Source organism: Molothrus aeneus, chromosome 27 (assembly GCF_037042795.1).
Source record: "Molothrus aeneus isolate 106 chromosome 27, BPBGC_Maene_1.0, whole genome shotgun sequence".
NCBI classification, from domain to species: Eukaryota; Metazoa; Chordata; class Aves; order Passeriformes; family Icteridae; genus Molothrus; species Molothrus aeneus.
Window position 1 is genome coordinate 5,855,961 of NC_089672.1, and position 26,213 is coordinate 5,882,173.

Genomic DNA, 26,213 nt, shown 5'->3' on the forward strand with positions numbered 1-26,213 from the left:
TGGAGCACGTCCCGAGCCCCTCCGAATCGGGGGGTCCCCGTCCGTGTCACCCCCGCGGTGACCCCGCTGCCAGCTCTGGGACCCCGCGGGGCGGCTCCGCTGCTGCTCCTCGGATCCAACCCCGATGGATCCAAGGATGCCCCGGGCGAGCGGGGAGCGGCCCCGAGCCCCCCGGGCGGCCGCAAGGACACAGCGGAGCCGCGCTCAGCTCTCCAAAGCGGCCGAAGCTTTTATTTCATCTACGTCCAGGGCTGCCAAAGCCTGCGGCCGCTGCCCCCCGGCCCTCCCCGCTCCGGGCCCGGCCAAGCCAAGCGGGAGCTGCCCCGGGGGCTCCGGCCGAGGCACGGAGCCAAACCCGGCGTCCCCAATCCTCGCCCAGCGCCACGGGGGGATATGGGGGGGGGGGGGGGGGTCGGTCAGCGCGGGACGGGCTGAGGATGAGGAGGGCGGGGGCTCTGCGGCGCTTTAGCGCATGCAACAGGCGCGTCGAGAAGCGAGAGCTGCGGGGAGCCCGCCCCGGGCCGGGCGCAGGCTCCTGGCTGGGCTCACGGACCCGTCCCCTCCCGCCGCCCCGGTGTCCCCAGGCGCCACCGGGGGCCGCCAGCCCGCGCCGCCGCCGCCGCCTCTCGGTGCCTGGGCGGGGGCTGCCCGCAGCTCCCCGCACCGCGCGGGGCCCGGCGGCTGGGGCAGACCCCAAACCCCAAACCCCAAACCAAAGCCGGGCGCGCTGCCGGGCCGCCCCCAACCCTCACACGCGTTTGGGGAACCCCGCGGCCACCACGGGCGGGGCCTCGCCGGCCTTTTTGAAGCAGTACACGCCGAAGAGCTTGTACTTCTTGTCGGGGAAGCCGAGGTTGCGCACGCCGGGCTCGCGGCCGCCGCAGCGGGCGCGGGGGTTGACGATGGGGTAGCGGATGCTGCCGTCCTCCAGCCAGCCCGCCTCGCAGCGGTCCAGCAGCTGCAGCTTCCAGGCCGCGTACAGCTGCCCCACCTTGGCCACGGCCGCGCCGTTGTTCTTGCACGCCTGCACGGCCTCCGGGTAGCTCAGCTTGCGGAAGGTCTTCAGGAAATAAACCTTGCCTGGAAGAGGGGGATAAAGGGGATGGAGCCCCCCCCCGAGGCGTTTTTTGGGGATGGATGGATGGAAGCCCTGGGGAACCCCGGACAGGTTTTGGGGAGGCTGGGGAGGTTGAGGGGTATCGGCACTGGGGAGACTCCAATACGATTTTGGGGGCTGGAGGTGATGGAAGCTCTGCGGAGCATCTGAAACATTCCTTAAACAAAAGAGGTTTTCGCTAAAAACGTATCTAAAAGAAGAGATTATGGCTTCTTTTTCTTTTGGATGAAAAAGAAGGGATTATGGCTAAAACCAAGAGGTTTTGGGTTAAAAATAAAAAGAGGGTTTGGCTAAGAAAGATGTTGTATTTAAAAAAGAGGTTTTGGATTTAAAAGAAATAGGTATTGGCTAAAAAAAAAAAGAGGTTTTGGATTAAAACAAGAGAGTTTGGATTAAAAAAAAAAAGTGTTTGGATAAGAAAGAGGAGATTTTGGCTAAAAAACCCCCCCATATTTTGGCTTAAAAAGAATTTTTTTTGCTTAAGCTCAGTGTTCCAACGCCACCACTGCATCCTCGCCCCCGCAGCACGGGCACCCTCCGTGCCTCGGTGTCCCCTCACCGTTGAGGTTGGAGGTGAAGCAGAAGGCGTCGTAGTGCTCGCTCTCCTTGTGGCGGTAGCCGTAGTTGCGGACGCCCACGGGGGTGTCCTTGCGGCCGCACTGCTCGCGGGGCCGGGAGATCGGGTACTGCACGGAGCCGTCCTGCAGCCAGCCCGCGTTGCACCAGTCCATGCCCTCCAGCCAGGCCTGGTGCAGCTGATCGTGCGAGGCCAGGATCCCGTCCTGCTCCAGGCACGCCTGCTGCGCCTCGTGGAAATTCAGCGTGTAGCGCCCCAGGCGAGGGTGGTACGGGAAAATCACCCCTGCGAGGGAGGAGCCGGGTTGGGGCGGCTTTGGGTCGGGGTGAGGCTCTGGAGCGGGGCAGAATCGCCTGGAAAATCTCGCTCGTCATTCCCCGTGCAAGGAGTTTTGGGAGTTCTGGGTTTGGGGGCTGCAGGGAGCCCCAGACTCCAAGAGATTCTGCTCTGGGGGTTGGGAAAACGGGAATTCTGGTTGGGAGAACCGCCCGGAAAATCTCGCTCATCGTCCCTCTGCAAGGAGTTCTGGGAGTTCCAGGAACCCCGGGTTCCAGGAGATTCTGCTCCGGGGTTTAGGAAAACGGGAATTCTGGTTGGGAGAATCGCCTGGAAAATCCCACTCATCGTCCCAGGAGTTTGGGGAGTTCTGGGAACCCCAGACTCGAGGAGATTCTGCTCTGGGGTTTGGGAGCATCGGTGGTGCCTGCGCGGGGTCCAGCCAAGCCCTGGCACCCCCAAACTGCGCCCTCTGAACCCCTAAAAAAGCGTTTATTCCCTCTGCCACGCCCCGAACCCCTAAAGCAGCATTTCCCCCCTTCCACTGCCCCGTCCCCCGCTGCTCTCCGAGCCCTCACCCCACAACCTCTGTGAGCCACCACCCCAAACCCTCCCCCCCAGAAAACCCCCGTAACGACCCCATAGCCCACAGCCCCTGAAAACCCCGGGAGCGCCACCTCGGGAGCGCCCCAAGCCACCTTCCAAGTCCAGTTTGACCACGCCGGTGTCGTCCTCGAGCTCGTTGGTCACCTCGCACTCGTAGCGCCCGTAGTCCTGCAGGGTCACGTTGCGGATGATGAGGGACGCGTCGCCCACGCCGTCCTCCTGCAGGGCCGTGCGGCCCCGGTAGGGCCCGAACGCCCGGCGGGCCTTGCCCAGGGCCACGAACACGTCCACGAAGGCCATGGGCTCGGTCACTTTGGTCCACTTGAGGCGGATCTCGGCCGGGTCGTGCGCGGACACGTCGTAGTGGTAGCGGCAGGGCAGGATGATGGTGCCGCCGCGGTGCGTCACCACCTTGCCCGGCGCCGTCTGCACCACCACGGCGCCGCTGTCACCCTCTGCGGACGGACACGGCTCGGGCAGGGACTGCCGCCACCCCAGGGCTGGCGCAGGGACGGGGCCGCGTGGCGAAGAGGCTTGGGAGTGCATTTTGGGGGAGTCCCCCTCTTTTTATGGGGTAAAGGAGGATGGGGATGTGGGGGATGAACTTTGGGGGGAATTCCCGGCTTTTAGGGGCAAAGTGGGATGGGGTCACACTTTGGGGGAATTCCTCTCTTTTGGGGGCAAAGTAGGATGGAGATGTGGGAGCATCTTTTGGGTTGAGTTCCTCTTTTTATGGGGCAAAGCGGGATGGGGATGTGGGGACACATTTGGGTGCAATTCCCCTTTTTTTGCCAACCCTAAGGAGAGCTCGGGATAACCCCAGGACGGCTCCCACAGGACCGGGGGGACACGGGGGACACACCGGAGCCCTGGCCCCGCTTTGATGGCGTTAAGCCCAGCACCCCAAAGGCTGCAGGCGCTTGCCCCGATCCCAAACCCGCCCCAGTCCCATCCCAGATCCCACTCACCCATCACATGAACCACCTTCTTCCTGCCGCGGGCGTTGGGCAGCGCCTCGGAGGCCGCCAGGGCGGCGAGGAGCAGCAGCGCTGCGGGCCCGGCAGCCCAGGGGCTTTGGGGACGCATCTGGGGGGGACAGCAGCGCCCTGAGCGCCCCCAAACCCCGGGCCTGGGGGGATCCCCCGCTCTGCCCCCAGAGCCCCCCAGCCCCGCAGGGACCCCCCGGTCCCGGTTCCGAGCTCGGGGAGCCCCGGGGCTCCCAGCAGGGATGGAAATCCCACGGCAGCCGCAGCGAGCCGGATCTCCCGAGTTATCGATGGCACCTCTGGAAAGGGAACCGGTGGGCACGGAGCGGGCAGCGGTGCCCCCCGAGACCCCCGGCGGCTCCCCCGCCCCAAGGACAGCGCGGAGGGGGCGCGGGAGGAGCCTCCCCCTCCTCGGGGGGCTGCGATGCTGAGCCCCGCGCTCTGGGGGCGCCCCAAGTGCCAGCCTGGCCCTGGGGCTGCCCCCGCGGGGGTCCCGGTGCCCCATCGGGGGGCAGGGGCAGGGGCAGCCCCCCCGGCCGGGGGTCCCGGCGCCGTGTCCGGGGGCAAAGGGAGCGGGGCAGCCCCTGCCGGGGGCTCGGGGTCCGCTCGAGGGGCGCAAAAAGCGGGGCAGCCCCCCCGGGGGTCCCGGCGCCCGATCGGGGGCAGGGGGGGTGGGCGGCCCCTCCCGGGGGTCCCGGGGGTCCCGGTGCCCGGCCCGGGCTGAGGGCGAGCGGGGCAGCCCCGGTGCCGGTGCGCGGGCAGACGGAGCGGGGCTGCCCCCCCTCCCCGGGGGTCCCGGTGCCCGGTGGGGGCAGGGGGGACGGGAAACCCCCCCGGGCACTCCGGGGGCCGCTGCGGGGGCAGCAGGAGCGGGGCAGCGCCGCGGGGTCCCGGCGCCGGTCGGGGCAGCGGCTGCGGCGGTGGCGGCGCTCGGGGCCCGGTGCGGTGTTGCAGTGCGGGACACTGCGGCGGCAGCCCCGGGGCTGCGGGACTCCGGTGCCCGGGCGGGGACAGCGCAGCGCGGGGGGAGCCCCGTTCCTGCCGCCGCCGCCCCGCAGAGAGCGACCCCCGCCCGCCGCCTCCCTCCCGGGGCCGGGGGTCCCGTCCCGGTGCCCCGCGCCCGCCCCGCAGCGAGGGAGCGGCGGCCGCAGCCCCGCACTCACCGTGTGCCCGGTGCCGGCCCGCGGGAGGGGCCCGCCGCTGCTGCCGGTAACTCCTCCGGTGCCTCCCCCGCTGCCTCCTCCGGTTGCTCCGCCGGTGCCGCCGCTGCGGCTCCGCGCAGGGGGCGACACCGGGAGCTCGGCCCGGCCCTGCCCCGGTGCCGGCGCTGCGCAGGACCGGCTGCTCGCCAAGGTCACCGGCCCGCCCGGTGCGCCCCGGAGCCCCCGGCACCGCCGGGACCCCCGGCCGGGCTGCGGGCGGGGAGCGCGCGGGGCAGAGGAACCGGAGCCGGTAAATCCCCGCCGCGGGCACCGCAAGGGCGGCCGTGCCCACCCAGCCCCAGCCCGGGCACCCACCCGGCGGTGCCACCCCAAAATCCCCGGTACCACCCCCCGCCGTGTGCCCACCCCCCAAAATCCCACACCCACCCGGCGGGCGCCACCCCCAAACCCCGGCACCACCCCCGCCGTGTGCCCACCCCCCAAAAACCCCGGTACCACCCCCAAAATCCCGCCCTGAGCCCCCCCGCGGCAGCGCAGGGACCCCGGCCCAGCCCCCGGTGTCCCCGGTGTCCCCGCCTGGCGCGGGGGCCCTCGCTGGGCACGGCGGGCGCACGGGCTCGGAGCGAACCTTGGCTCCTTTATTTTGTCACCAACGTCCCTCTGGCGCTGCCGCCACCCCCGAACCCTCCCAGCCCGAGTCGGGGCACCGGGACGGGACCGGGACCCACCGGGACGGGACCGGGACCCACCGGGACCCACCGGGACCCACCGGGACCCACCGGGACCCAGCGCGGCCCCCGCCACCCCCACACGGGCCGGGCTGTGACTGCAGCGACGTCCCCGCCGAGCGTCCGAGGTCCCCCCACAGCTTTTGGGGGACCGGAGTATCCCTGGGGACATCTCCGGGGACTTCTACGGGGACATCTCTGCTCCCCGCGATTGGAGCGGGGCGAGAGGCACCGGGCGGGATCCCCCGGGTGGTGACAGCAGCCCCAGGGAGGTGACAGCAGCCCCAGGGAGGTGACAGCAGCCCCAGGGTGGGTACAGCAGCCCCAGGAAGGTGACAGCAGCTCCAGGGAGATGACAGCAGCCCCAGGGAGGTGCCAGCAGCCCCGGGGACCAGCAGGACCCGTCACTGGTGCTTTTTGGCGCGGGCCAGGCCCGGGCTGGCCGCGGGGACGAAGAAGGCCGGGGAGCGCAGGCAGCGCAGCGCCAGGAGCTGCGGGCCCAGCGCGTACAGGACGTTGGAGAGCAGAAAACTCCAGAGCACCTCCTCGGGGGTCTGGTACGGGAACGGCGTGCGGGAGTGCAGCGAGGAGCCCAGGTGGGCGAACTGAGCCTGCGGACACCGGGGGGCGGCGGGGCCGTGACAGCGGAGCGGCCCCAAAAGGTGCGAACCCCCCGCCCCAAAGGGGGCAAAGCCCCGGCCCTAAAAGGTGCAGCCCCCCGGGCTCAAAGAGGGCAATCCTGTCCCTAAAAGGTGCAAATCCCTGGACACAAAATGTGCAAAGTTCCGGCCCTAAAAGGTGCAAAGCCCCAACCTCAGAGGGGTTTTTGGCTCCAGCCCATCCTATCTATAGCCCTGCGTCTCTCTCCATCCTATTTCTGTCCCACTAATCCCGGGTTCTGTCCAAATCCACCGAGGCCGAGGCAATTATCAGCCAGCCAAGCAAGCTGCTCCACTTGCAGCTGCAGCTGTGGCTCTGCCCCCAAACCCGGGATCTGCCCCCCAAACCCGGGATCTGCCCCCAAACCCGGGATCTGCCCCCCAAACCCGGGATCTGCCCCCAAACCCGGGATCTGCCCCTCAAACCCGGGATCTGCCCCCCAAACCCCGGGATCTGCCCCTCAAACCCCGGATTTACCACCCCAAAACTGAGCCCCAACCCTTTACCCTTTTCTCGGTTGGGATTTTTTCCCCCAAATCCCGGGATTTTGGGGCCGCCCCGTCTGGGGTTTCTCCCCCCCAAATGCCGGGATTTCAGGATCACCATGTTTGGGATTTTTCCCCCAAACCCCGGGATTTTGGGGCCGCCCACCTGCGCCACGGCGCCGGCGAACACCAGGCTCCAGTCGGGCAGCCAGGAGCAGCCGGGCACGGCCAGGCCGTAGACGGCGAGCAGGAGGAAGGGCAGCAGGTAGAACAGGAGGATCAGCATCTGCGGACACCCCGACCGTCACCCCTGGGGGGCACCTGGAGGGGGCCCCGCCCCTCCCGTGCTGTCCCCGCCCCTCACCTGCACTTTGGGGTAGCCCACGGGGTCGCGCAGGTAGGGCTCGTGCAGGTAGGTGTAGTCAAAGCAGGAATCGGCCGGGCAGTCCAGGACCACCTGGGGGCACAGGGGGGCGAGGGCAGGGGACCCTCCCCGGGACCCCCAAACCTTCCCCGGACCCCCAAACCCTCCCCGGGACCCCCAAACCCTCCCCGGGACCCCCGAGATCCTCCCCGGACCCCCAAACCCTCCCCGGGACCCCCGAGATCCTTCCCGGGACCCTCAAACCCTCCCTGGGACCCCCAAACCCTCCCGAGGACACTTGAGACCCTCCAGAACCACTCCAAGCCCCTCCAGGACCCCCCAAGCCCCCCCCAGGACCATCTCGAGACCCCCCAGGACCCCCAAAATCCCTGACAAGAGCCCCCCGAGTCCCTCCAGGACCCCCCGAGCCCCCCAAGCCCTCACCATCCCCCTGAAGAAGGTGAAGGCTGCGGTGAGGATGAGGATGAGGATGAGGAGCAGGTCCTGGGGCCGCTGGTAGAGGGGTTTGCGCTGCTTCTCTGCAATCTGCGAGAGGAATTTCGGGGTTTTTGGGGTCCGCACCCCCTGGTCCCGCCCTGGGAGCGCAGCAGCCGCCCCAACCCCCCCGGCTCCGGCCTCACCTGCTCGGGGCTGAGGCTCGGCAGCGCCCGGGGCTGCTGGAAGAGGCGGCGGCCGGCCCAGGTGAGGAGGAGGAGGTAGGGCAGGTTGAGGAGGAAGGACGGGCTCAGCTCGGGGCTGTATTTCCCTGCGGGAGAGAGCGCGGGGTGGGCACGGAGCCTTCCTCCCCTTCCTCCCCTTCCTCCCCTTCCTCGCCCTCCTCCTCCTCCCGGGGGATGGGGCTCGGGCCCGGCCGTACCGATCAGGTTGCCCAGCAGGAAAACCACGGCGCTCATCAGCAGCGAGCCCAGCCAGAAGAGGCCCAGCCCCCGGTAGCTCTTCCTGCGGGGACAGCGGGAGCCCCCTCCTCAAAATCCGGCATTTTCCACCCTCCCCTTCCCCCGGGATCACCCCCGAGCCCCCGCCTCAGGAAATCCGGGATTTTCCAGCTCCCCGAGCCCTCCCGGGATCATCAGGGCCCCTCCTCAGGAAACTCGGGAACGCTCCCCACCCCGTCCCCCCGCGCCCCCTCCCCAGCAAATCCGGGATTCTCCCGAGCCCCCGCCTCAGGAATTTCGGGGTTCTCGCCCCGCGCCCACCTGAGCCCCGCGGCCGCGGCCATGGCCAGGCACAGCCCGTAGTGCACGGTGCCGTCCCAGTAGCAGGTGAGGAGCCCGTGAGCCGTGCGCAGGTGGGGATCGCCCTGCGGGGACACCGGGAGGGTCGCACCGGGGCTGGGGACACCGGGAGGGGACACCGGGGCTGGGGACACCGGGAGGGTCGCACCGGGGTCCGGGGTGCCGGAGCCCCTGGAGGGTGCGCGGGGTGTGCAGGGCAGGGCCGGCACCTCCCGCACGTAGAGCTCCATGAAGCCCGAGATGATCCCGTCCTCCTCCAGCGCGATCAGCAGATCCACGGCCGAGATGAAGGAGAACACCACGAGCACTGCGGGGAGCGGGGGGCTCCGTGCGGGGTCCCCAAAAACCCCAAACCCCACATTCCCGCTCCCTGTGGGTCCCCCAAAACCCCAAACCCCACATTCCTGCTCCCCGTGGGTCCCCCAAAACTCCAAACCCCACATTCCTGCTCCCTGTGGGTCCCCCAAAACCCCAAACCCCACATTCCTGCTCCCTGTGGGTCCCACAGCTCCCCCCGATCCCTGCTCTGTGCGGGTCCCACCGATCCCCCTCAAATCCCAAACCCCGGCTCCACGTGGGTCCCACAGCCCCAGATCCCAAACCCCAGCCCCCAAACCCCGGCCCCAATCCCACCCCGGGGTCTCACCGCAGAACAGGGGGTCGTGGACGAGGCCGACGCCGCCGGTGAGGATGAGGAGGGAGACGAGGCCGAGGAGCAGCAGGACCGCGGCCAGGGCCAGCGCCGGGGGGCTGCTGTGGGATCGGGGCCGCTGCAGCTCCGGCACGGCCCCAGTGCCCCGCACCCATCAAACACTCCCGATCCCGCCGAGCTTTGGGATCGGGATCAGAACCCACAGCCCCGCACAGGGGGCGCAGTGCCCGACCCCTGAGGGGGGAATCTGGATCTGGGAATGACCCCGGGGGGGAAAATCCCAAAAGGGGGCAAACCCCAAGGGTGAATCCCGAAAGAAAAGGGATGATCCTAAAAGAGGGGATGATGGGAAGATGGGATCCCAGCAGGGATTGGGAATGGATAAATCCCAAAGGAGGGGTGGGTGTGATCCCAGCAGGGACTGGGAACACGAATGGGGCCGGAGCAGCCCCCGTGGGTGCCCCCGTCCCTCTCCAGGCTGTGCGTTTGGAAAAGCCCCAGACGGGACCCAAACCCCGCTTTGTGATCCCGGAGCGAGGGGAGCGGGAGGCGCTGGGAGCTCCCGCAGCCCCGGACCGGGCATTGCGGGCGGGCAAAGCGAAAGCGGCGCCCGGTGACAGCGGTGACAGCGGCGGGGACACGTCAGCGACAGCGGGGACAGCGGGGACACTCCGGGAGGGGCAGGGAGCCCCCGAATTCCCGGGATTTGGGCTCTCCGGGAGAGGCTCTGCGGGTCTGAGCTTCCCGAGGGGATTGAAAACCCCACCCGCAGCCGCCTTCCCATGGGAACACCTGGATCGAGGCGCCCGACCCCGGGTGGATCCTCGGACCCGGGACAGACCCAGGGCTGGACTCCCTGACCCGGGACAGACCCAGGGCTGGACTCCGTGATCCGGGACAGACCCGGGGCTGGATTCCCAGATCCAGGAGAGACTCAACCCCCCCTTCCCCGGCAGGACCCCATTCCCCATTCCCCTTTTTCATTCCCCGTTCCCTTTTCCATTCACCCTTCCCCATGCCCATTCCCTGTTCCCCACTCTTCATTCCCCACTCCCCGTTCCCCGTTCCCCATTCCCGGTCCCCATTCCCGGGGGTCTCTCCCCGTTCCCCATCCCCGTTCCCCATTCCCGTTCCCCATTCCCGTTCCCCATTCCCGGTCCCCGTTCCCCGTTCCCCATTCCCGGGGGTCCCTCCCGGTCCCCATCCCCGTTCCCCATTCCCGGGGGTCTCTCCCCGTTCCCCATCCCCGGTCCCCGTTCCCGGGGGTCCCTCCCGGCCCCCACTCACTCCAGGCAGGTGACGGCGCTGACCCCGAAGGCCACCGGGAGGGCGAGCAGGGGGGCGGCCATGGCGGCCGGGCCCGCCGGGAGCTGCATCCCGGCCCCGCCGCCAGCACCGGGCCCGCGGACTTCGGCCCCGGGACCGGCCCGGGCAGCGCCCTTAAAGCCACAGAGCCGCCCGAGGCACCGGGACACACACGGCGGGACAGACAGACAGACAGACAGGGGGACGGGCGAGGGACAGGGGAGGGACACGGAGGGACAGACAGACAGACAAGGGGACACGGAAGGACCAGGGGACACAGAGGGACAGGGGGATCCTGGAAAGGAGGAAAGGAGTCCTGGGAATAAGGAAGGACTGGGATCCAGGAATGGGATCTGGGAATGGGATCTGGGAATGGGATCCAGGGAAGGACTGGGAATGGGAATGGGATCGGGAATGGGATCCAGCGAAGGACTGGGATCAGGAATGGGATCGGGAATGGGATCCAGGGAAGGACTGGGAATGGGAATGGGAATGGGACTGGGATCCAGGAGAGGTCCTGGGAGGAAGGACAGGGGGCACGGAGGGACAGACAGGGATCCTGGGGCTCCAGGCTCCCAGATTTTGGATTTTCCCTGGATAACCCCATCCCCCCGCCTCGCCCCGAAATGGTTTTAATTAAAAGCAAAGCCCTCGACTCCATAATTAACAAAATTAGCAAAGAATCACATCCGGTATCCCCAAAAACGAACAGAATCAAACTTTTTCCCCCTGAAAATTCTTGAAACACCAAACTCCAGGGCACCCTCCCACCCTAAGAAAAAATCCCTCTCGTCCCAAAAAATTCCAAGGATTAAACCTAAGGAACAAACAAGTTTGATTTTATTTACAGACTCCATGAAGAAAATTTGTATTTCCAGAGGTTTTTGTTTTTTTCCATTTTAGGACAACAAAATCCAACTGGGTTTTTCCAAAGTGTGGTGCTGGAATTTTGTTGGATTTTTCCAAAGTGTGGCTTTGGAATTTTGGGTCTCCGTCATCCCAAAGCACAGGAGGTGTTGGCAAAATCCCTGGGAAGGGAATAAACCCCCCCGCGGATCCATCAAATCCTGGAATTCCCAACGGATCCAGGCCAGATCCGCCCACCCAGAGGCAAAACTGGAGGCACTGGTTCCCCAAATTCCCCAAAATCTCTTGGATTTGGGATTCCAAGATAAAAATCAAGGAATAAAATCCCCCCCCCTCCTGGAGCAGCACAAGATTTGCCATTCCCAAAAATCCCAGACTCCTTGGAATTGGAGTCCCCTGGGGGATTTTTGGGGCTGCTCCAAACCCTCCCTGCGTCCCCAAAAAAAGCCTGGGAAGCTTTTCCATGGGGGAAGGAGGAGCTGTGATTCCAAAAAAAGCCGGATAATATCGGGAGAAAAGAGATGGACAATGAAGTTTGGGATGAGAATTCCCAGGAAAGCTGTTGGGAAAAGCCCTCCTCAGTAGTAAGGTCGCCGTGGGTTGTTCTGTAGGGAGAAAAAAACAAACAATGGAAAAAATCATCAGGATTGGGGATTTTATCCCAAAAATCAGCATCTGGATCCTCTGGGAAAGCCACTGGAATGAGACATTTTCCAGGCTTTTTGCCCCAAAATTAAAGGCAGCTTTTGGCTGGAAAGGGAAAAGGGAAACTCCAAGCTTGGTTTTGCCTCCTAGAAAATGTAATTCCAAAGGAATCATGGGATTCGTGGAGAAGCTTCCCTTGGCAGGGGTTTAACTGGGATAAAGCTGGGAATAAAACTGGGATTTGAATGGAAAAAAATCGGGAAGGAGAATCCTGCAGCCAGGGAATTCTGGGAGGATGATTTGGTTCAGGGTGAGGAGAGGAATTCCATCCAAGAGGAATTTCCCAGCTCCCGGCATTCCCAGAGCTACACCAGAGATTCCGGGGATTTGTCCCTGTGCCTGCCTGGGTCTGGGGCACTCCCACTCCAGGGGATCCGTCCCTCATCTCTGGCTCCATCCCATCCCTATTCCCACGATCCCAATTCAATCCCGGACCAGCGGATTAGGCCGGAAGCGGTAGGCCAGCATTGACCCCATGATCCCATTCCCATTTCCATTCCCATGATCCCATTCCCGTTATCCCGTACCAAGGGATTGGGCCGGAAGCGGTAGGCCAGCATTGACCCCATGATCCCATTCCCGTTATCCCATTCCCGTTATCCCATTCCCATTCCCGTTATCCCATTCCCGTTATCCCGTACCAAGGGATTGGGCCGGAAGCGGTAGGCCAGCATTGACCCCATGATCCCATTCCCGTTATCCCGTTATCCCGTACCAAGGGATTGGGCCGGAAGCGGTAGGCCAGCATTGACCCCATGATGCCATTCCCGTTATCCCATTCCCATTCCCATTCCCGTTATCCCATTCCCGTTATCCCGTACCAAGGGATTGGGCCGGAAGCGGTAGGCCAGCATCATGCGCTTGCGGAAGGCCTCGTACTCGTCGTCCTCCTTGGTCAGCTCTGCCGGGCGCTCGATCCCAAATCCTGCCCCGTCCATGGTCGTGGTGCCCCTGCGGGAAACCGGGAACGGCGCGGCTCAGACGCCCCTGCCTGGGAAATCCCACGGGAACGGCGCCCCGGGACCTTCCTGGACCTCCTTCCCTGATCCCCCGGGCGTGAATGGAGCTGAATGGAAGCAGGGACTGGTTTCCTATTCCAAACTCCCTGGGAATTGGGATGGAAGCAGGGACTGGTTTCCTATTCCAAACTCCCTGGGAACTGGGATGGAAGCAGGGGTTGGTTTCCTATTCCAAACTCCCTGGGAACTGGGATGGAAGCAGGGACTGGTTTCCTATTCCAAACTCCCTGGGAATTGGGATGGAAGCAGGGACTGGTTTCCTATTCCAAACTCCCTGGGAACTGGGATGGAAGCAGGGGTTGGTTTCCTATTCCAAACTCCCTGGGAATTGGGATGGAAGCAGGGACTGGTTTCCTATTCCAAACTCCCTGGGAATTGGGATGGAAGCAGGGACTGGTTTCCTATTCCAAACTCCCTGGGAACTGGGATGGAAGCAGGGGTTGGTTTCCTATTCCAAACTCCCTGGGAACTGGGATGGAAGCAGGGGTTGGTTTCCTATTCCAAACTCCCTGGGAACTGGGATGGAAGCAGGGATTGGTTTCCTATTCCAAACTCCCTGGGAATTTGGGCAGAAGCTGATCCACCTCAAGAAAACCTTTGGAATACCCAGAGTGGGACCAGATCCCAACACTTCTGGACTCGTAGGATCACACAAAGTTCTGATCCTGGCTGGAATATCCTCCCCTGGATGTGTCTCCCATCATTTTTTAAAAATATTTCCATGATTTTATGACTCCAAGGAGAGCAAATATTCCCAGGAATTTCTGATTTTAAGGATTTAATCCTGGGAGCGGGGAGGTGCAGACAGGAATTCTTAGAGCTGCACTTCCCTACGGAAGTTTGGATTGGAAATTCAGGATTTGGGGGCTCAGACAATTCTGGCTACAGCCACAAATCCAGGAGAAAATCCTCCCAAAAAAAAATCAGGAATTTTTTCCCAGGCTGAATTTTCCATGCTCAGGTGAGAAATCCCAGCTGGGCTGCGATTCCAGCAGGAATTCCCAGGAAAAAAGGAAGGAATAACCCACGGGAACACTCACTTGCTGACAGGGTTTTTAATTCCCTGCCCATCGGATCCCAGTCCCTCTCCTTCCTTCCATCCCATTTTCATCAGCATTTGGTATCCGATGTTTTCCACCGTCAGCTTGAACTCCTTGTACTCGGAATAATCCGGCTCCCGGCCCTCCTGCGGGGGAAAAGCCAGGAAATAAGGGATTTTATAATCCATGGATCACGGGAAAAGCAGCTCTACGCTGGGATTTTGGGAAAGAACCGCCAGGATTTCCCGGGATTCCAACAACCGCTCCGGAATTCCAGGCTGTTCCCCGGATCCAGCCTCGGATCCGGTTCTTTCCCAAGGCTGAATCCCAGGGAATGTCAGGCCCCGTGCTGGAAAACAGGGATGAGACAGCTTCCAGCAATTCCAGGGCTTGCACCATTCCCAAAATTCCCATTTTTTCCCAGCTTGATACCACTGATCCCAAAGAGGAACCGAGTGGGAGGTTTGTCTGGAATTCCAGAAAAATCCCAAATTGTGGAATTCCAGAGTGCAAAGGGACCTTGAAGCCCATCCAGTCCCGTGGGCAGGGACACTTCCCATGATCCCAGGATGCTCCCAACATTCCTTGGACACTTCCAGGGATGGAGCAGCCGCGGATCCTTTGGGAATTCCACCCCATTCCCTCCCAGGGAAGGAATTTTTCCCAAATATCGCCCCATTTCCGTGCTAACAGTGGGAATGTGATCCCTGTTTTCCCCTGCAGGAATGGCTGGAGCAAGGAGAGCTGGAGGAATTCCCAGCTGCGGGATGAGTCCGGAGCATTCCCAGAATCCCAGGAATCCTCACCTTGAGTGCCTTGAAGGTCTCCATGAACTTTTCCAGCTCGTCGGGCGGGAGGAAATCCCCGATGAAATGCTTCCCTCGGCCCATCTGGGTCAGCTGCTCCGCCCACTCTGCAGAAGCAGGACAACACCGAGCTCATGGAAAACCCCCTGGGATCCCTGGAGCATCCCAGGCACGCGGGAGATCCCCAGGCTCAGAATCCATGGAGAATCCCTTGGGATCTGTGCAGCATCCCACGGATTCCAGGGGGATTCTGGAGCACAAAACCTCCCAGGAATGCACAGCGAGAACCCCACTCTGGAAAACCGTGGAGAGAACAACCCTCCTGGAGAATCCCTTGGGATTCCAGGGACATCTGGATTCCAGGAGGATTCTGGAGCACAAAACCTCCCAGGAACGCACAGCGAGATCTCTGAAAAACCACGGAGCATCCCTTGGGATTTTGTGGAGCGCCCCAGGAGGGACCCAATCCACGAGGATGGGATGGGATGGGATGGTCCCTGCAGCTCCCAACGCAGCAGGATAGGGATGGAATTCCCCCTCTGGAATGCTCAATCCCACCCACCCCGGGTCTTGTCCATCTCCCTAGGGATGGAATTCCCCATGGAATTCCCTGTGGAACTGCCACCCACCGCGGGTCTTGTCCATCTCCATGCGGCGCAGGCGGTGCTCCCACGTGCCCAGCTCGCTGTCCACCTCCTCGTCGCTGTCGTAGCCGTGCTGGTGCTGCTGCAGCGCCCGCTCCCACAGCAGCTGCATCTCCTGCATCGCCCGCTTGTGCTTCATGATCATGTCGTACATCTGCTGCATCTGGGAGCCGGGAGAACGGGGTTTGCTCTGGGAGAAACGGGGCTCAGCCCAGGAATCCCAGCGGAGCACAGCCCCTTCCAGACAAAATGGCTCCAAACCATAAAGAACCCCAAATCTCAGCCCCAAAGGGCAGGAGAACCGCGCCTGTGCTTCGTGATCATCTGCTGCATCTGGGAATCATGGAAAAATGGGATTTGTCCCAGGAAAAATGGGATTCAGCCTCAGAAAAGCTCCTTTGGGATTTGGGATTTTAGGGCTGGAAAGGTCCTCATTCCCAGACCCTCTGGTATTGCTGCTGATTCCAGCCCCACGCCGCTCCCAGGGATTCCATGATGGAAAACCTTTGTTATTCCCACGGGAGGGGATTCAGGGAGGATTTTTGGGATTCACCTCCTGCTGCTCCTTCAGCTGCTTCTTCTGGGCCTCCGAGAGCTCCGTGACTCCCACCAGCCCCACGGGTTTGCCCTTCTCGTACCCCAGACCCTTCAGGTCCTGAACTGCAGGAAAAAAACAGGGAAAAACCTTTGGAAAAAACCTGGGAGATGGGAAAATTCTCAGTGAGGGAATGAAAGGGAATAAAAGGATGGGAAAAGAAAAGAAAGAAAAAAGGAATTCGGTTTGTAATTCCCACAGACTGAAAGGGAAAATAAAACCACAGGGAAAAAATTGGATTGACAGCAGAAAACTTGATCCATGCCCATCTCAGGAAATAAAAAACGACTCTGGAGCCACAGAATTCCCAGGAAAACCCAATCCCACTCACCTGAGAGGGGAGAGGGAGAATCCAGCTGCTGCACCAGCTGCGGGAGGGGCAATTCCACCTTCTCCTCCTCCGGCCCCCACCGGCTCTTCCTCTTCTTTTTGGTGCTGCCCGGAGCGGGGCTGGGGGCCACGGATGGGTTTGGGGTCGTGGCAGGATTTGGGATCGCAGCTGGGCTTGGGGTCACGGCTGGATTCGGGATTGGGGCGGAATTGGGGGCCAGCTGCTCCGGAGGGGAGGTGGAGGATGAGGAGGGGGCAGGAGAGGCCGAAGGAACGGGAAGAGCAGCGGGAACAACGGGAGAGGGGACGGGAAGAGCCAGAGGCGGCGGGACGGGAACGGGGAGGGGGGGGAAGCACACGGGGGAGGGAGAAGCCTCGGGGCTGCTTTTCCGTTTGAGGCCGGATTCTGCGGGAAAGGGGGAATTCCCGGGAAAGGGGGAGCCCCCGGGGGCAGCCCGGGCCCTGCGGAACTCCTCCAGCTTCTGGCGGTAGTAGCGGTGCCCTTTGCTGTGGGGCTCGTACAGGAACCTGCAAACAGCAACGGGAGCAGCTGGGAACGCCTGCTGGGATGGTCACAGCATTCCCGGGGCATTCCCGGGGCATTCCCGGGGCATTCCCCACTCTCCAGCCCCACTCAGGGCTGCAATCCAGCTGGGAATGCCTGCCTGGAATGGTCACAGCATTCCTGGGGCATTCCCCACTCTCCAGCCCCACTCAGAGCTGCAATCCAGCCATGGAATTCCTGCTGGGATGGTCACAGCATTCCCGGGGCATTCCCGGGGCATTCCCGGGGCATTCCCGGCTCTGCAGCCCCACTCAGAGCTGCAATCCAGCCGTGGAATTCCTGCCTGGAATGGTCGCAGCATTCCCAGAACTTTCCCAGATCATCCCCAGCTCCCCGGGGCTGGGATCCAGCAGAGTTTCCTCAGGAATTTTCCTTCCTGCAGTTCCCAGCTCTCCGGGGCTGGGATCCAGCCATGGACTTTTCCTTCCTGGAATGCCCAGAACATTCCCAGAGCATTCCCAGCTCTCCAGGGCTGGAATCCAGCAGTGGAATTTTCCTGCCTGGAACGCCCAGAACATTCCCAGAGCATTCCAACCTCTCCTAGGCTGGGATCCAGCAGAGTTTCCTCAGGAATTTTCCTTCCTGCAGTACCCACAGCATTCCCAGCTCTCCAGGGCTGGGATCCAGCGCTGCATTTTTCCCTCCTGCAATTCCCAGAGCATTCCCAGCTCTCCAGCACCATCCCGTGTATTCCTGAGGCCAGTGCAGCTTCCACCGGCATCAGGGAACACAACCCCATAAAGGAGAAACGGCCCCAAAAATCAGGAATGCTCTGATTCCTCTGCACCCCAAACCTTGAGCACCCCAATTCTCACCGCTCCAAAACTTCAACCTAAGAATTCCCCTAAGGGTTTCCCCACGGGATTTCCTAAGAATTCCCCTAAAGATTTCCCCGCGGGATTTCCTAAGAATTCCCGGGGTTTCCCCACGGGATTTCCTAAGAATTCCCCTAAGGGTTTCCCCACGGGATTTCCTAAGAATTCCCAGGATTTCCCCATGGGATTTCCTAAGAATTCCCCTAAGGGTTTCCCCATGGGATTTCCTAAGAATTCCCCTAAGGATTCCCCTAAGGATTTCCTAAGAATTCCCAGGATTTCCCCACGGGATTTCCTAAGAATTCCCCTAAGGATTTCCCCGCGGGATTTCCCCAGAATTCCCGGGGTTTCCCCGCGGGATTTCCCCAGAATTCCCCTAAGGATTTCCCCGCGGGATTTCCCCAGAATTCCCGGGGTTTCCCCGCGGGATTTCCCCAGAATTCCCGGGGTTTCCCCGCGGGATTTCCCCAGCGTCCCCCGGAAATGAAGCCCCGGGCCCGCAGCGCTGCCCACCTGAAGGCTGGGTTCTCCCTGTTGTTCTGCAGGGCAATGGCCTCCACCTCGGGCCCCCCCGCAGCCACGAACTGCGCCAGCTTCTCGGCTGAGTTCCGCGTCTCCCGGTCGGCTGGGGGGGAAACTTTAGGCAGGGATTAGTCCTGGGCCCAGCTCACCCCAGCCCAGCCTAACCCGGCCTAAGGACCCCAGAGAGGCCTAAAGTCGGGTTTAAAGGAGGAGAATTGGTACAAAGGAACAGTTAAAAAGCGTAAAATATCAGTTTAAATCTGAGTTTAAGGTGCAGGGGTGGGGCCTGGGGATCCCAGTGAGGCCTAAAGCCGGGTTTGAAGGGGGAGAACTGGGACAAAGGAATGGCTGAGTGGCACAAAAACTTCAGCTTAAACCCAAGTTTGGGAGCAGGGACAGAACCTCAGGATCCCAAGAGCGCAGTTATGTCAAGAGCCAGGTTTAAAGTGGGGAAATTGGTACAATCAAAGCACAAAGGCTTCAGCTTAGACCCAAGCTTGGGGAGCAGGGATGGGGCCTAGCCCGGCCTAAGGGCCCCAGGGGCACAGCTGGGCCAAATGTTTAAAGGGTTTAAAGTGGGAGAATTGGCACAGAGGAACGGCTGAAAGCACAAAAGCTCCAGCTTAGGCCTGACCTGGGGGAGCAGGGATGGGAGAGGTGAGAGGTAAGGGCTCCCAAATCCCAAATTTTCCATGAGCCAGGCACTTTTCTGTAGGATTAAACCACTTGGAATTAAACCTCATTAAAGGTTTTGTCCTTTTCCCCTCTATCAGGCACTTTTCCATAGGATTACAGCACCTGGAATTACCCCTAATTAAAAATTTTGTATTTTTCCCTTGTGCCAGGCATTTCTCCATAGGATTGCACCACCCAGGATTATCCATATTTCAAGATTTTGTCCCTGAATTTCCCAGGAACAAAAGGAAATCCTTTGGAAAATTCCAAATTCCCTATAAACCCACTTAATCCCCCTCTCACTGCACCCCCTGGAGGCTGTTTCAGGGGAAATTCCCTATGGAAAATCCCAAATCTCACCTGGAAAAGGGTGGACACTCCAATCAAATCCAACAAAAAAATGAGGGGAAAAAAATCCCCTTTTCCTAAGTTTTCAGTGCTGGAAAATTATTTTGGAATATTTTTGACAACAGCAAAGAAAATCCCATTCAAAATCCCAGGAATATTTTGGGAATCCACATTTTTGGCACAAGGATTTGATTCTCCTTCCAGCTGGGAATTTTCTTTCCAGGCAGCCAAATTTCCATCCCAGTCCCAAATCAATCCCAAATTTCCCTGTGCTGTTGCCATTCCCCAGATTTTAGTGGGAATTACCTTTTTGGGAAGAGGCTGCCTGGGAATTTTGATTTTCTTTCCTTATTTCTGCCACTTTCTTCCTGTAGTAAAGGAATTCTCTGCTGTTCTTATCATGCAAAAACCTGGGAAAAAGGGGGAAAAGAAAGAGGAATAATTATCCAAATATTGATATTCTGGGATGGAAACAGCTCCAACTCCCATGTGGAAAAATGGAAGAATTACTCAGAAAGCACCTAAACCATGGAATTAGATTCTGGAGTTTTGGTCCAAGGATTTGCATCCAAATTTTTGTTGATTGAAGGGAAATTAAGGAGGAATCCTCTGCCCACCAGTGCTGGGATTAGAAAACTCTTCCACCCATCAAATCCAAACTCTTCCACCCATCAAATCCAAACATTTTCTCCCCTCAGATTCCAAATTTTCTCCCCTCACAGGAAGAAGAAGAAGAAACCCAAACATTTTCTCCCCTCTGGGAAGAACAACGAATCCAAAATTTTCCCCCTCAAATCCAAACATTTTCTCCCCTCAAATTCCAAATTTTCTCCCCGCTGGGAAGAACACCGAACCCAAACCGTCCCCCCTCAAATCCAAAAATTTTCTCCCCTCAAATCCCAAACCTCTCCCCCCTCAAGGAGGGAACAAACTTCCAAACCCAAACTTCCTCCCTCTCACAGGGAACAACCCTCAGCCCCCCTTTCCTGCCCTTTCCCCCCAGATTCAGCATTCCTAGGGGACAAAACCCTTCCCAAACTCACGAGAAAAGGCAGGGTTGTCCTTGTAGCCCCCTTGCTGCCCTTTCCCCCCAGATTCAGCATTCCTAGGGGACAAAACCCTTCCCAAACTCAGGAGAAAAGGCAGGACTGTCCTTGTGGCCCCCTTTCCCACCAGATTCAGCATTCCCAGGACACGAAGCCCTTCCCAGACTCACGAGAAAAGGCAGGGTTGTCCTTGTAGCCCCCTTTCCCCCCATATTCAGCATTCCCTGGGGATAAAACCCTTCCCACACTCACGAGAAAAGGCAGGACTGTCCTTGTAGCCCCCTTGCTGCCCTTTCCCCCCAGATTCAGCATTCCCAGGACACGAAGCCCTTCCCAAACTCATGAGAAAAGGCAGGGTTGTCCTTGTAGCCCCCTTTCCCCCCAGATTCAGCATTCCTAGGGGACAAAGCCCTTCCCAAACTCATGAGAAAAGGCAGGGTTGTCCTTGTAGCCCCCTTTCCCCCCATATTCAGCATTCCCTGAGCACGAAGCCCTTCCCAGACTCACGAGAAAAGGCAGGACTGTCCTTGTAGTCCCCTTGCTGCCCTTTCCCCCCAGATTCAGCATTCCCAGGACACGAAGCCCTTCCCAAACTCATGAGAAAAGGCAGGGTTGTCCTTGTAGCCCCCTTTCCCACCAGATTCAGCATTCCCAGGACACGAAGCCCTTCCCAGACTCACAAGAAAAGGCAGGACTGTCCTTGTAGCCCCCTTGCTGCCCTTTCCCCCCAGATTCAGCATTCCCAGGACACGAAGCCCTTCCCAAACTCATGAGAAAAGGCAGGGTTGTCCTTGTAGCCCCCTTTCCCCCCAGGTTCAGCATTCCCTGGACATGAAGCCCTTCCCAGACTCACGAGAAGGCAGGACTGTCCTTGTAGCCCCCTTTCCCCCCAGGTTCAGCATTCCCAGGACACGAAGCCCTTCCCAGACTCACGAGAAAAGGCAGGACTGTCCTTGTAGTCCCCTTTCCCCCATATTCAGCATTCCCAGGGGACAAAGCCCTTCCCAGACTCACGAGAACGCAGGGTTGTCCTTGTAGTCCTCCATGGCGACCTTCTCGAGCTCGGGGCCGCCCTCAGCCACGAACCTGGCCAGCTTTTCCACCACCTGCCGCGTCTCCGCGTCCTCTGGGGGCAAAACTTTAAGGAGGCTGTCAGTACTTGGGGTTCAGCTGCCCCAGGGCGGGAACAGGGGGTTACTGCCGGGAGCCACGGAGCAGACACACGGCCGGACGGGGAGAGAGGATGGAACAGCTGGAGAGAGGCGTTCACAGCAAAGCTCCCGATTGCCTGAGCTCCCCCGGGGGTTCCTACGGGGAAGATCTAAAGTTTGGGGTGGGGGGAGGTTAAAGCTCATCTCGCTCCCGCTCGTTCTGCTACCCTAGGGTTTCCTTGGGCACTTTCACAGCTTCTCTGGGAATTCCAGCCCGTTCCAGCCAGGAATTCCCTCCCAAAATCCCACCTAAACCCACCCTCCCTCAGTTTGAAGCCATTCCCTGGGTCCTGGAATTCCAGCCCTTATCCCAAATTCCCTGCAGCTCTCCTGGAACCTTTTAGGCTCCGAGGTCTCCCTGGAATTTCCCTTCTCCAACCTTTCCCAGGGGTCGCCACAGCTTCTCTGGGAATTCCAGCCCATTCCAGCCAGGAATTCCTTCCCAAAATCCCACCCAAAATCCCCTTTCTCAGTTTAAATCCATTCCCTGTGTCCTGGGATTCCCATCCCAAATCCCACATCCATTACCTGGCTCCTGTCCCTCCACCCCTTGTCCCAAACCCCTCCCCAGCTCTCCTGGAGCCCCTTTAGGCTCTGGAAGCAGCTCCAAGGTTTCCCTGGAGCCTTCCCTTCTCCCACTTTCCTTGGGCATTCCAGGGGTTGGGAATCCAGCAGCCCATCCCAATTGCACCCGGTTCATCCCAGCTTTAACTGTGCCAGAGTTGGCTCCCTCTGGATTCGTTCTCTACAAATCCCAGCAGGGAAAGAGCAGGAATTCGGTTTCAATCCAGATTCCAGGTGCCATTCCCAGAGCATTCCCAGAACTGTGTGGCTGGAGCAGCAGCAGCTCCAAAACCCCTGGAGTTTGGCTTCTGTGCCCAGGCATTCCCACAGGGATCACGGAGTGGGAATAAACCCGGGAATTTTGGGAAGCCACACCGATCCAATGGGATCGGCCCCAAAATCCTGCAACGAAGGCAAACCCACCTCAGCTCTCTGCATTCTTCCCAGCACATTTCACGCTCAAATCCCGAATTCCCAGGATTATGCTGGTACAAATCCCAGCAGAAAGGGCTCCGTGGGATTTTGGGGATGGGTAAATGAAGCCACAAAGCCGAGTGTGACTCGCTGAGCTCCTTGTATCCATTAAACCCCACCCGTGAAATTCCCATTCTAAGGCAAATCTGCCTCGGGCCTTCCTGCCCTGGATTATCCCAATAAAACCCGGGATAATTCCTGCCACATCTTTGTTTTTCCAGGCATTCAGGATCTGAAGATGAGACTTTTTACCTGGATTTTGGATTTTACCTGGGCACAATTCTGTGCTGGAGGCCTCCTATTCACACACACAGATTTTCACTGCATGTTCCCAAACTAATTCCTCATTTTCCAGCACTTAAACCCCCTAAAATCCCATTTTAAGGATAAGAATCAGGACTTCCTGGAGAGCCCAGCACTCGGCACAACATTCCACAGGTGCAAATCAGAATTTGAGGGAATCGTGTCCCAAACTGATCCTCTGTCCCAGGAGGGAATCCTGGCCCTCCCTGATCCCTATCCCAGGATAAATTCACCCAGGTTCCCACTGGGCCTGAGGGAATCCTATCCCAAATTGATCCCTGTCCCAGGATCTGAACCCCGTCCCATTCCCCAGGGGAACTGAGGGAATCCTGGCCCTCCCTGATCCCTGTCCCAGGATCTGAACCCCATTCCCCAGGGGAACTGAGGGAATCCTATCCCAAACTGATCCCTGTCCCAGGATCTGAACCCCACCCCATTCCCCAGGGGAACTGAGGGAATCCTATCCCAAACTGATCCCTGTCCCAGGACCTGAACCCCATTCCCCAGGGGAACTGAGGGAATCCTATCCCAAACTGATCCCTGTCCCAGCACCTGAACCCCACCCCATTCCCCAGGGGAACTGAGGGAATCCTATCCCAAACTGATCCCTGTCCCAGGATCTGAACCCCGTCCCACTCCCCAGGGGAACTGAGGGAATCCTATCCCAAACTGATCCCTGTCCCAGGACCTGAACCCCGTCCCACTCCCCAGGGGAACTGAGGGAATCCTATCCCAAACTGATCCCTGTCCCAGGACCTGAACCCCGTCCCACTCCCCAGGGGAACTGAGGGAATCCTGCTCCCACTGCACCCCTGTCCCAGGCTGGGCACTCCCATCTCCAGCCCTGAGCAGGAGCAGCCACTGACCTTTGATCTCCAGCCACTGCTCGTAGTCCTCCTCCTCGTCCTCGTCGGGGCCCTGGAAGACGCTGAGGCGGCTGAGCACGGGGCTGGCTCTGGGCTGGGAGAGGCTCCGGGCCTGCAGCATCCGGCTCAGGGCCTGCCCCGGCCGCTTCCCCAGCAGCCCCGGCTGCTTCTTCCCGGCCTGCGGGGCTGGGGCGCTCCCGGCGCTGTTGGGGGCATTCGGGGCACTTTCTGGGCACAAAACAAAGGGAAATTATTATTATTATTATTATCATTGGGAGTTCTGGGTTTGGGGTGGGAAAGGCCCCGAGCCTGGAGCATCCGGCTCAGGGCCTGCTTTGGCTGTTTCTTTCTGGGGTTTGGGGCTGGGGCATCCCTGGAGTTGTTCGGGGCATTCGGGGCACTTTCTGGGCACAAAACAAAGGGAAATTATTATTATTATTATTGGGAGTTCTGGGTTTGGGGTGCAAAAGGCTCCGAGCCTGGAGCATCCGGCTCAGGGCCTGCTTTGGCTGTTTCTTTCTGGGGTTTGGGGCTGGGGCATCCCTGGAGTTGTTGGGGGGATTTTTCTGCGGAGGAAACCAAGGGAAATTATTCCTGGGAATCCTGGGGTTCGGGCTGGGGTATTCCTGGAATTGTTAGGGGGATTTAGGGCATTTTCTGAGGAGAAAAGGAAGGGAAATTCCTCCTGGGAATCCTGGGTTTGGGTTGGGAGAGGCTCCAGGTCTGCCTCAGCTGCTTCTTCCCCAGGTTTGGAGCTGGGGCATTCCCAGAATTTTTGGGGGGATTTGGGGCAGTTTCTGAGAGGAGAATGAAGGGAACAGAGCTCCTGGGAGTCCCAGGTTTGGCTTGGGAAAGGAAGGACCTACCAGCATTGGATTTTTCCCTCTGGAGCTTCAGGAATTGCTGCAGGAAGCTCCCATCGTTCACAAACTTGTTGGACACGGAGGCCTCACTCTCGGAGCCGTCGTCGCTGAGCGGGGACAGGAAAACAGGAGCTGGAATTTGGGAGCCTCCCTGCCCTTCCCATGCGGGATTGGGGACAGGAAAAACTCCTGGAATTGGTAATTCTCCTCACCTACCAATGAATTCCCAAAAGCACCCCATATCTCCTTCCTCCTCCATTAAAACTGGGATTTTCCTCCCTCTGTTCGACCAAAACTGGGATTATCCTTCATTGCTCCACGAAAACTGAGGTTTTTACTCCCTAATCCACCAAAACTGTGATTTTCCCCCTTCTGCTCCATTAAAATTAGGATTTTCCTTCCTTGCCCCGCCAAAGCTGGGATTTTCCCCCCTCAGCTCCCCTTCCCACGCCCTCCATTCATTTCCGGCGGGCGGATTCCCGGGATCCGCACGTACTCTCCGAGCAGCGGGAGCTGCGGGATGCTGAGGGAGTTCTGCCGTGCCTGCTGCTCCAGCCGGGCCTCGATCTCCCGCTTTTTCTGGGCAATCAGCTCCTCCTGCTGCAGGATGTTCACGCTCGTCTTGGCCGACTTGGACTGGGACACGCCGAACCACCGGCTCGCCTTCCCTGAGGGAAAAGGGTGGGAATTAACTCGGGAAAGGTCCAGGAATGAGGGGCATATTCCCCGAGGAAAAAGGTGGGAATTAGCACGGGAACTGTCCGGAATGAGGGGCACATTCCCTGAGGGAAAGGGTGGGAATTAATAAGGAGACCATCCCAAACCAAGGCTGGTCTTCCCTGTGGAAAAAGGGGAGAATGATCAGGGACCATCCCAAACCAAGGGATGGCAGCTTTCCTGAAGGAAAAAGGTGGGATTTAACCGGAGCCATCCTGAACTGAGGGTCGCGTTCCCTGTGGGGGAAAGGGGGGGAATTAATGGGGAAACCATCCCGAATCCAGGCTCGTATTTCTTCCGGGAAAAGAGGGGAGATAACACGGACATCATCCCAAAAGAAGGCTTGCTCTCCCTGTGGGAAAAGGGAAGGAATAAACTGTGGGATCATCCCAAACATAGCTTCCCTATAGGAGAAAAAAAAGAGAAAAAACCAACAGTGGGGTCTCCACGAACCACCAGCTCAGCTTTCCTACGGGAAAAGAGAGAGGGAACGAACAGCTGGGTTTCCTGTGGGAAAAGGAGAGGGAAAATCATCAGTGGGGCCTCTCCGAACTACTGGCTCTGTTTCCCTGATGGAAAAGAGGAGGAAAAATAACGGGGAGACCACTCCGGACCCCAGGCTCGGTTTTCCTGTGGGAAAATTAACAGAGGAGCCATCCCGAACCAGCAGCCCGGCTTCCCTAGGGGAAAACGAGCCGGGAACGAACGCGGGGATCCATCCCGAACTCCCGGCTCGGCTCCGCTGCGGGATAAAAGAAGCGAATTTAACGGGGGGGCTTCCGCCAGCCCCCGACTCTGCCGGCACACCCCCACCCCGGGCGCACACCCCCAGCCCCGGCTCCCGGAGCTCCGGGAGCGGTGGGGCCGAGCCGGGGGATGGCAGCGAGGCGGGAGGAGCGGGACAGAGCCCCGGGAGGGCCGGGGCAGAGCCGGGAGCGGCGGGAGCCGCCCGGGCCGGGCCGTACCTGGCGCATCCCTGTGGTTGTCCATTTTGGAGCCCCCGTCCCAGCATGCCCCGCGCCGGGCGCGCCGCGCCGGGGGCCGCGCCGCTGCAAGCGCCCCT

General features: G+C 60.2%; 3 protein-coding genes across 4 annotated transcripts; all 3 read right to left on the reverse strand.

Moving 5' to 3' along the window:
- Positions 1-209: 209 nt before the first annotated feature.
- On the reverse strand, positions 210-4,991 carry HAPLN4 (hyaluronan and proteoglycan link protein 4). The gene is made up of 5 exons (XM_066566242.1): positions 4,726-4,991; positions 3,545-3,662; positions 2,669-3,031; positions 1,677-1,979; positions 210-1,080 (listed from the first exon to the last, which is right to left on the reverse strand). Exons 2-5 carry the CDS (start codon positions 3,660-3,662, stop codon positions 749-751), a joined length of 1,116 nt encoding a protein of 371 aa, XP_066422339.1. The 5' UTR covers positions 4,726-4,991; the 3' UTR covers positions 210-748.
- An 866-nt stretch (positions 4,992-5,857) lies between these two features.
- Positions 5,858-10,246, reverse strand: TM6SF2 (transmembrane 6 superfamily member 2). The gene is made up of 10 exons (XM_066566342.1): positions 10,158-10,246; positions 8,865-8,971; positions 8,428-8,525; positions 8,180-8,283; positions 7,840-7,922; positions 7,604-7,728; positions 7,407-7,508; positions 6,963-7,055; positions 6,765-6,884; positions 5,858-6,064 (listed from the first exon to the last, which is right to left on the reverse strand). Exons 1-10 carry the CDS (start codon positions 10,244-10,246, stop codon positions 5,858-5,860), a joined length of 1,128 nt encoding a protein of 375 aa, XP_066422439.1.
- A 747-nt stretch (positions 10,247-10,993) lies between these two features.
- SUGP1 (SURP and G-patch domain containing 1) lies at positions 10,994-26,146 on the reverse strand. 2 transcript variants are annotated; one of them, XM_066566534.1, is made up of 14 exons: positions 26,116-26,146; positions 24,930-25,101; positions 24,437-24,540; positions 23,571-23,798; positions 21,167-21,278; positions 19,413-19,516; positions 18,075-18,198; positions 16,183-16,709; positions 15,810-15,916; positions 15,242-15,419; positions 14,613-14,719; positions 13,807-13,952; positions 12,569-12,698; positions 10,994-11,647 (listed from the first exon to the last, which is right to left on the reverse strand). In XM_066566534.1, the coding sequence occupies exons 1-14, from the start codon at positions 26,138-26,140 to the stop codon at positions 11,621-11,623; spliced, it is 2,091 nt and encodes a 696-aa protein (XP_066422631.1). In that variant the 5' UTR covers positions 26,141-26,146; the 3' UTR covers positions 10,994-11,620. The 2 variants fall into 2 exon arrangements, with proteins under 2 accessions (XP_066422631.1, XP_066422630.1); XM_066566533.1 differs by having other exon boundaries at positions 21,167-21,290.
- Positions 26,147-26,213: the final 67 nt, after the last annotated feature.

Coding starts and splice junctions, on each gene's coding strand:
- HAPLN4 (XM_066566242.1), bottom strand. CDS start 3,662: ATGCGTCCCCAAAGCCCCTGGGCTGCCGGGCCCGCAGCGCTGCTGCTC. Junction 3,032..3,544: donor GAAGGTGGTTCATGTGATGG/GTGAGTGGGATC, acceptor GTCCGTCCGCAG/AGGGTGACAGCGGCGCCGTG. Junction 1,980..2,668: donor GGTCAAACTGGACTTGGAAG/GTGGCTTGGGGC, acceptor CCTCCCTCGCAG/GGGTGATTTTCCCGTACCAC.
- SUGP1 (XM_066566533.1), bottom strand. CDS start 26,140: ATGGACAACCACAGGGATGCGCCAG. Junction 15,917..16,182: donor TTCTCCCTCTCCCCTCTCAG/GTGAGTGGGATT, acceptor TTTTTCCTGCAG/TTCAGGACCTGAAGGGTCTG. Junction 14,720..15,241: donor GGAGATGGACAAGACCCGCG/GTGGGTGGCAGT, acceptor CTGCTTCTGCAG/AGTGGGCGGAGCAGCTGACC.
- TM6SF2 (XM_066566342.1), bottom strand. CDS start 10,246: ATGCAGCTCCCGGCGGGCCCGGCCGCCATGGCCGCCCCCCTGCTCGCC. Junction 8,284..8,427: donor TGGAGCTCTACGTGCGGGAG/GTGCCGGCCCTG, acceptor GTGTCCCCGCAG/GGCGATCCCCACCTGCGCAC. Junction 7,729..7,839: donor CCTGCTGGGCAACCTGATCG/GTACGGCCGGGC, acceptor TCTCTCCCGCAG/GGAAATACAGCCCCGAGCTG.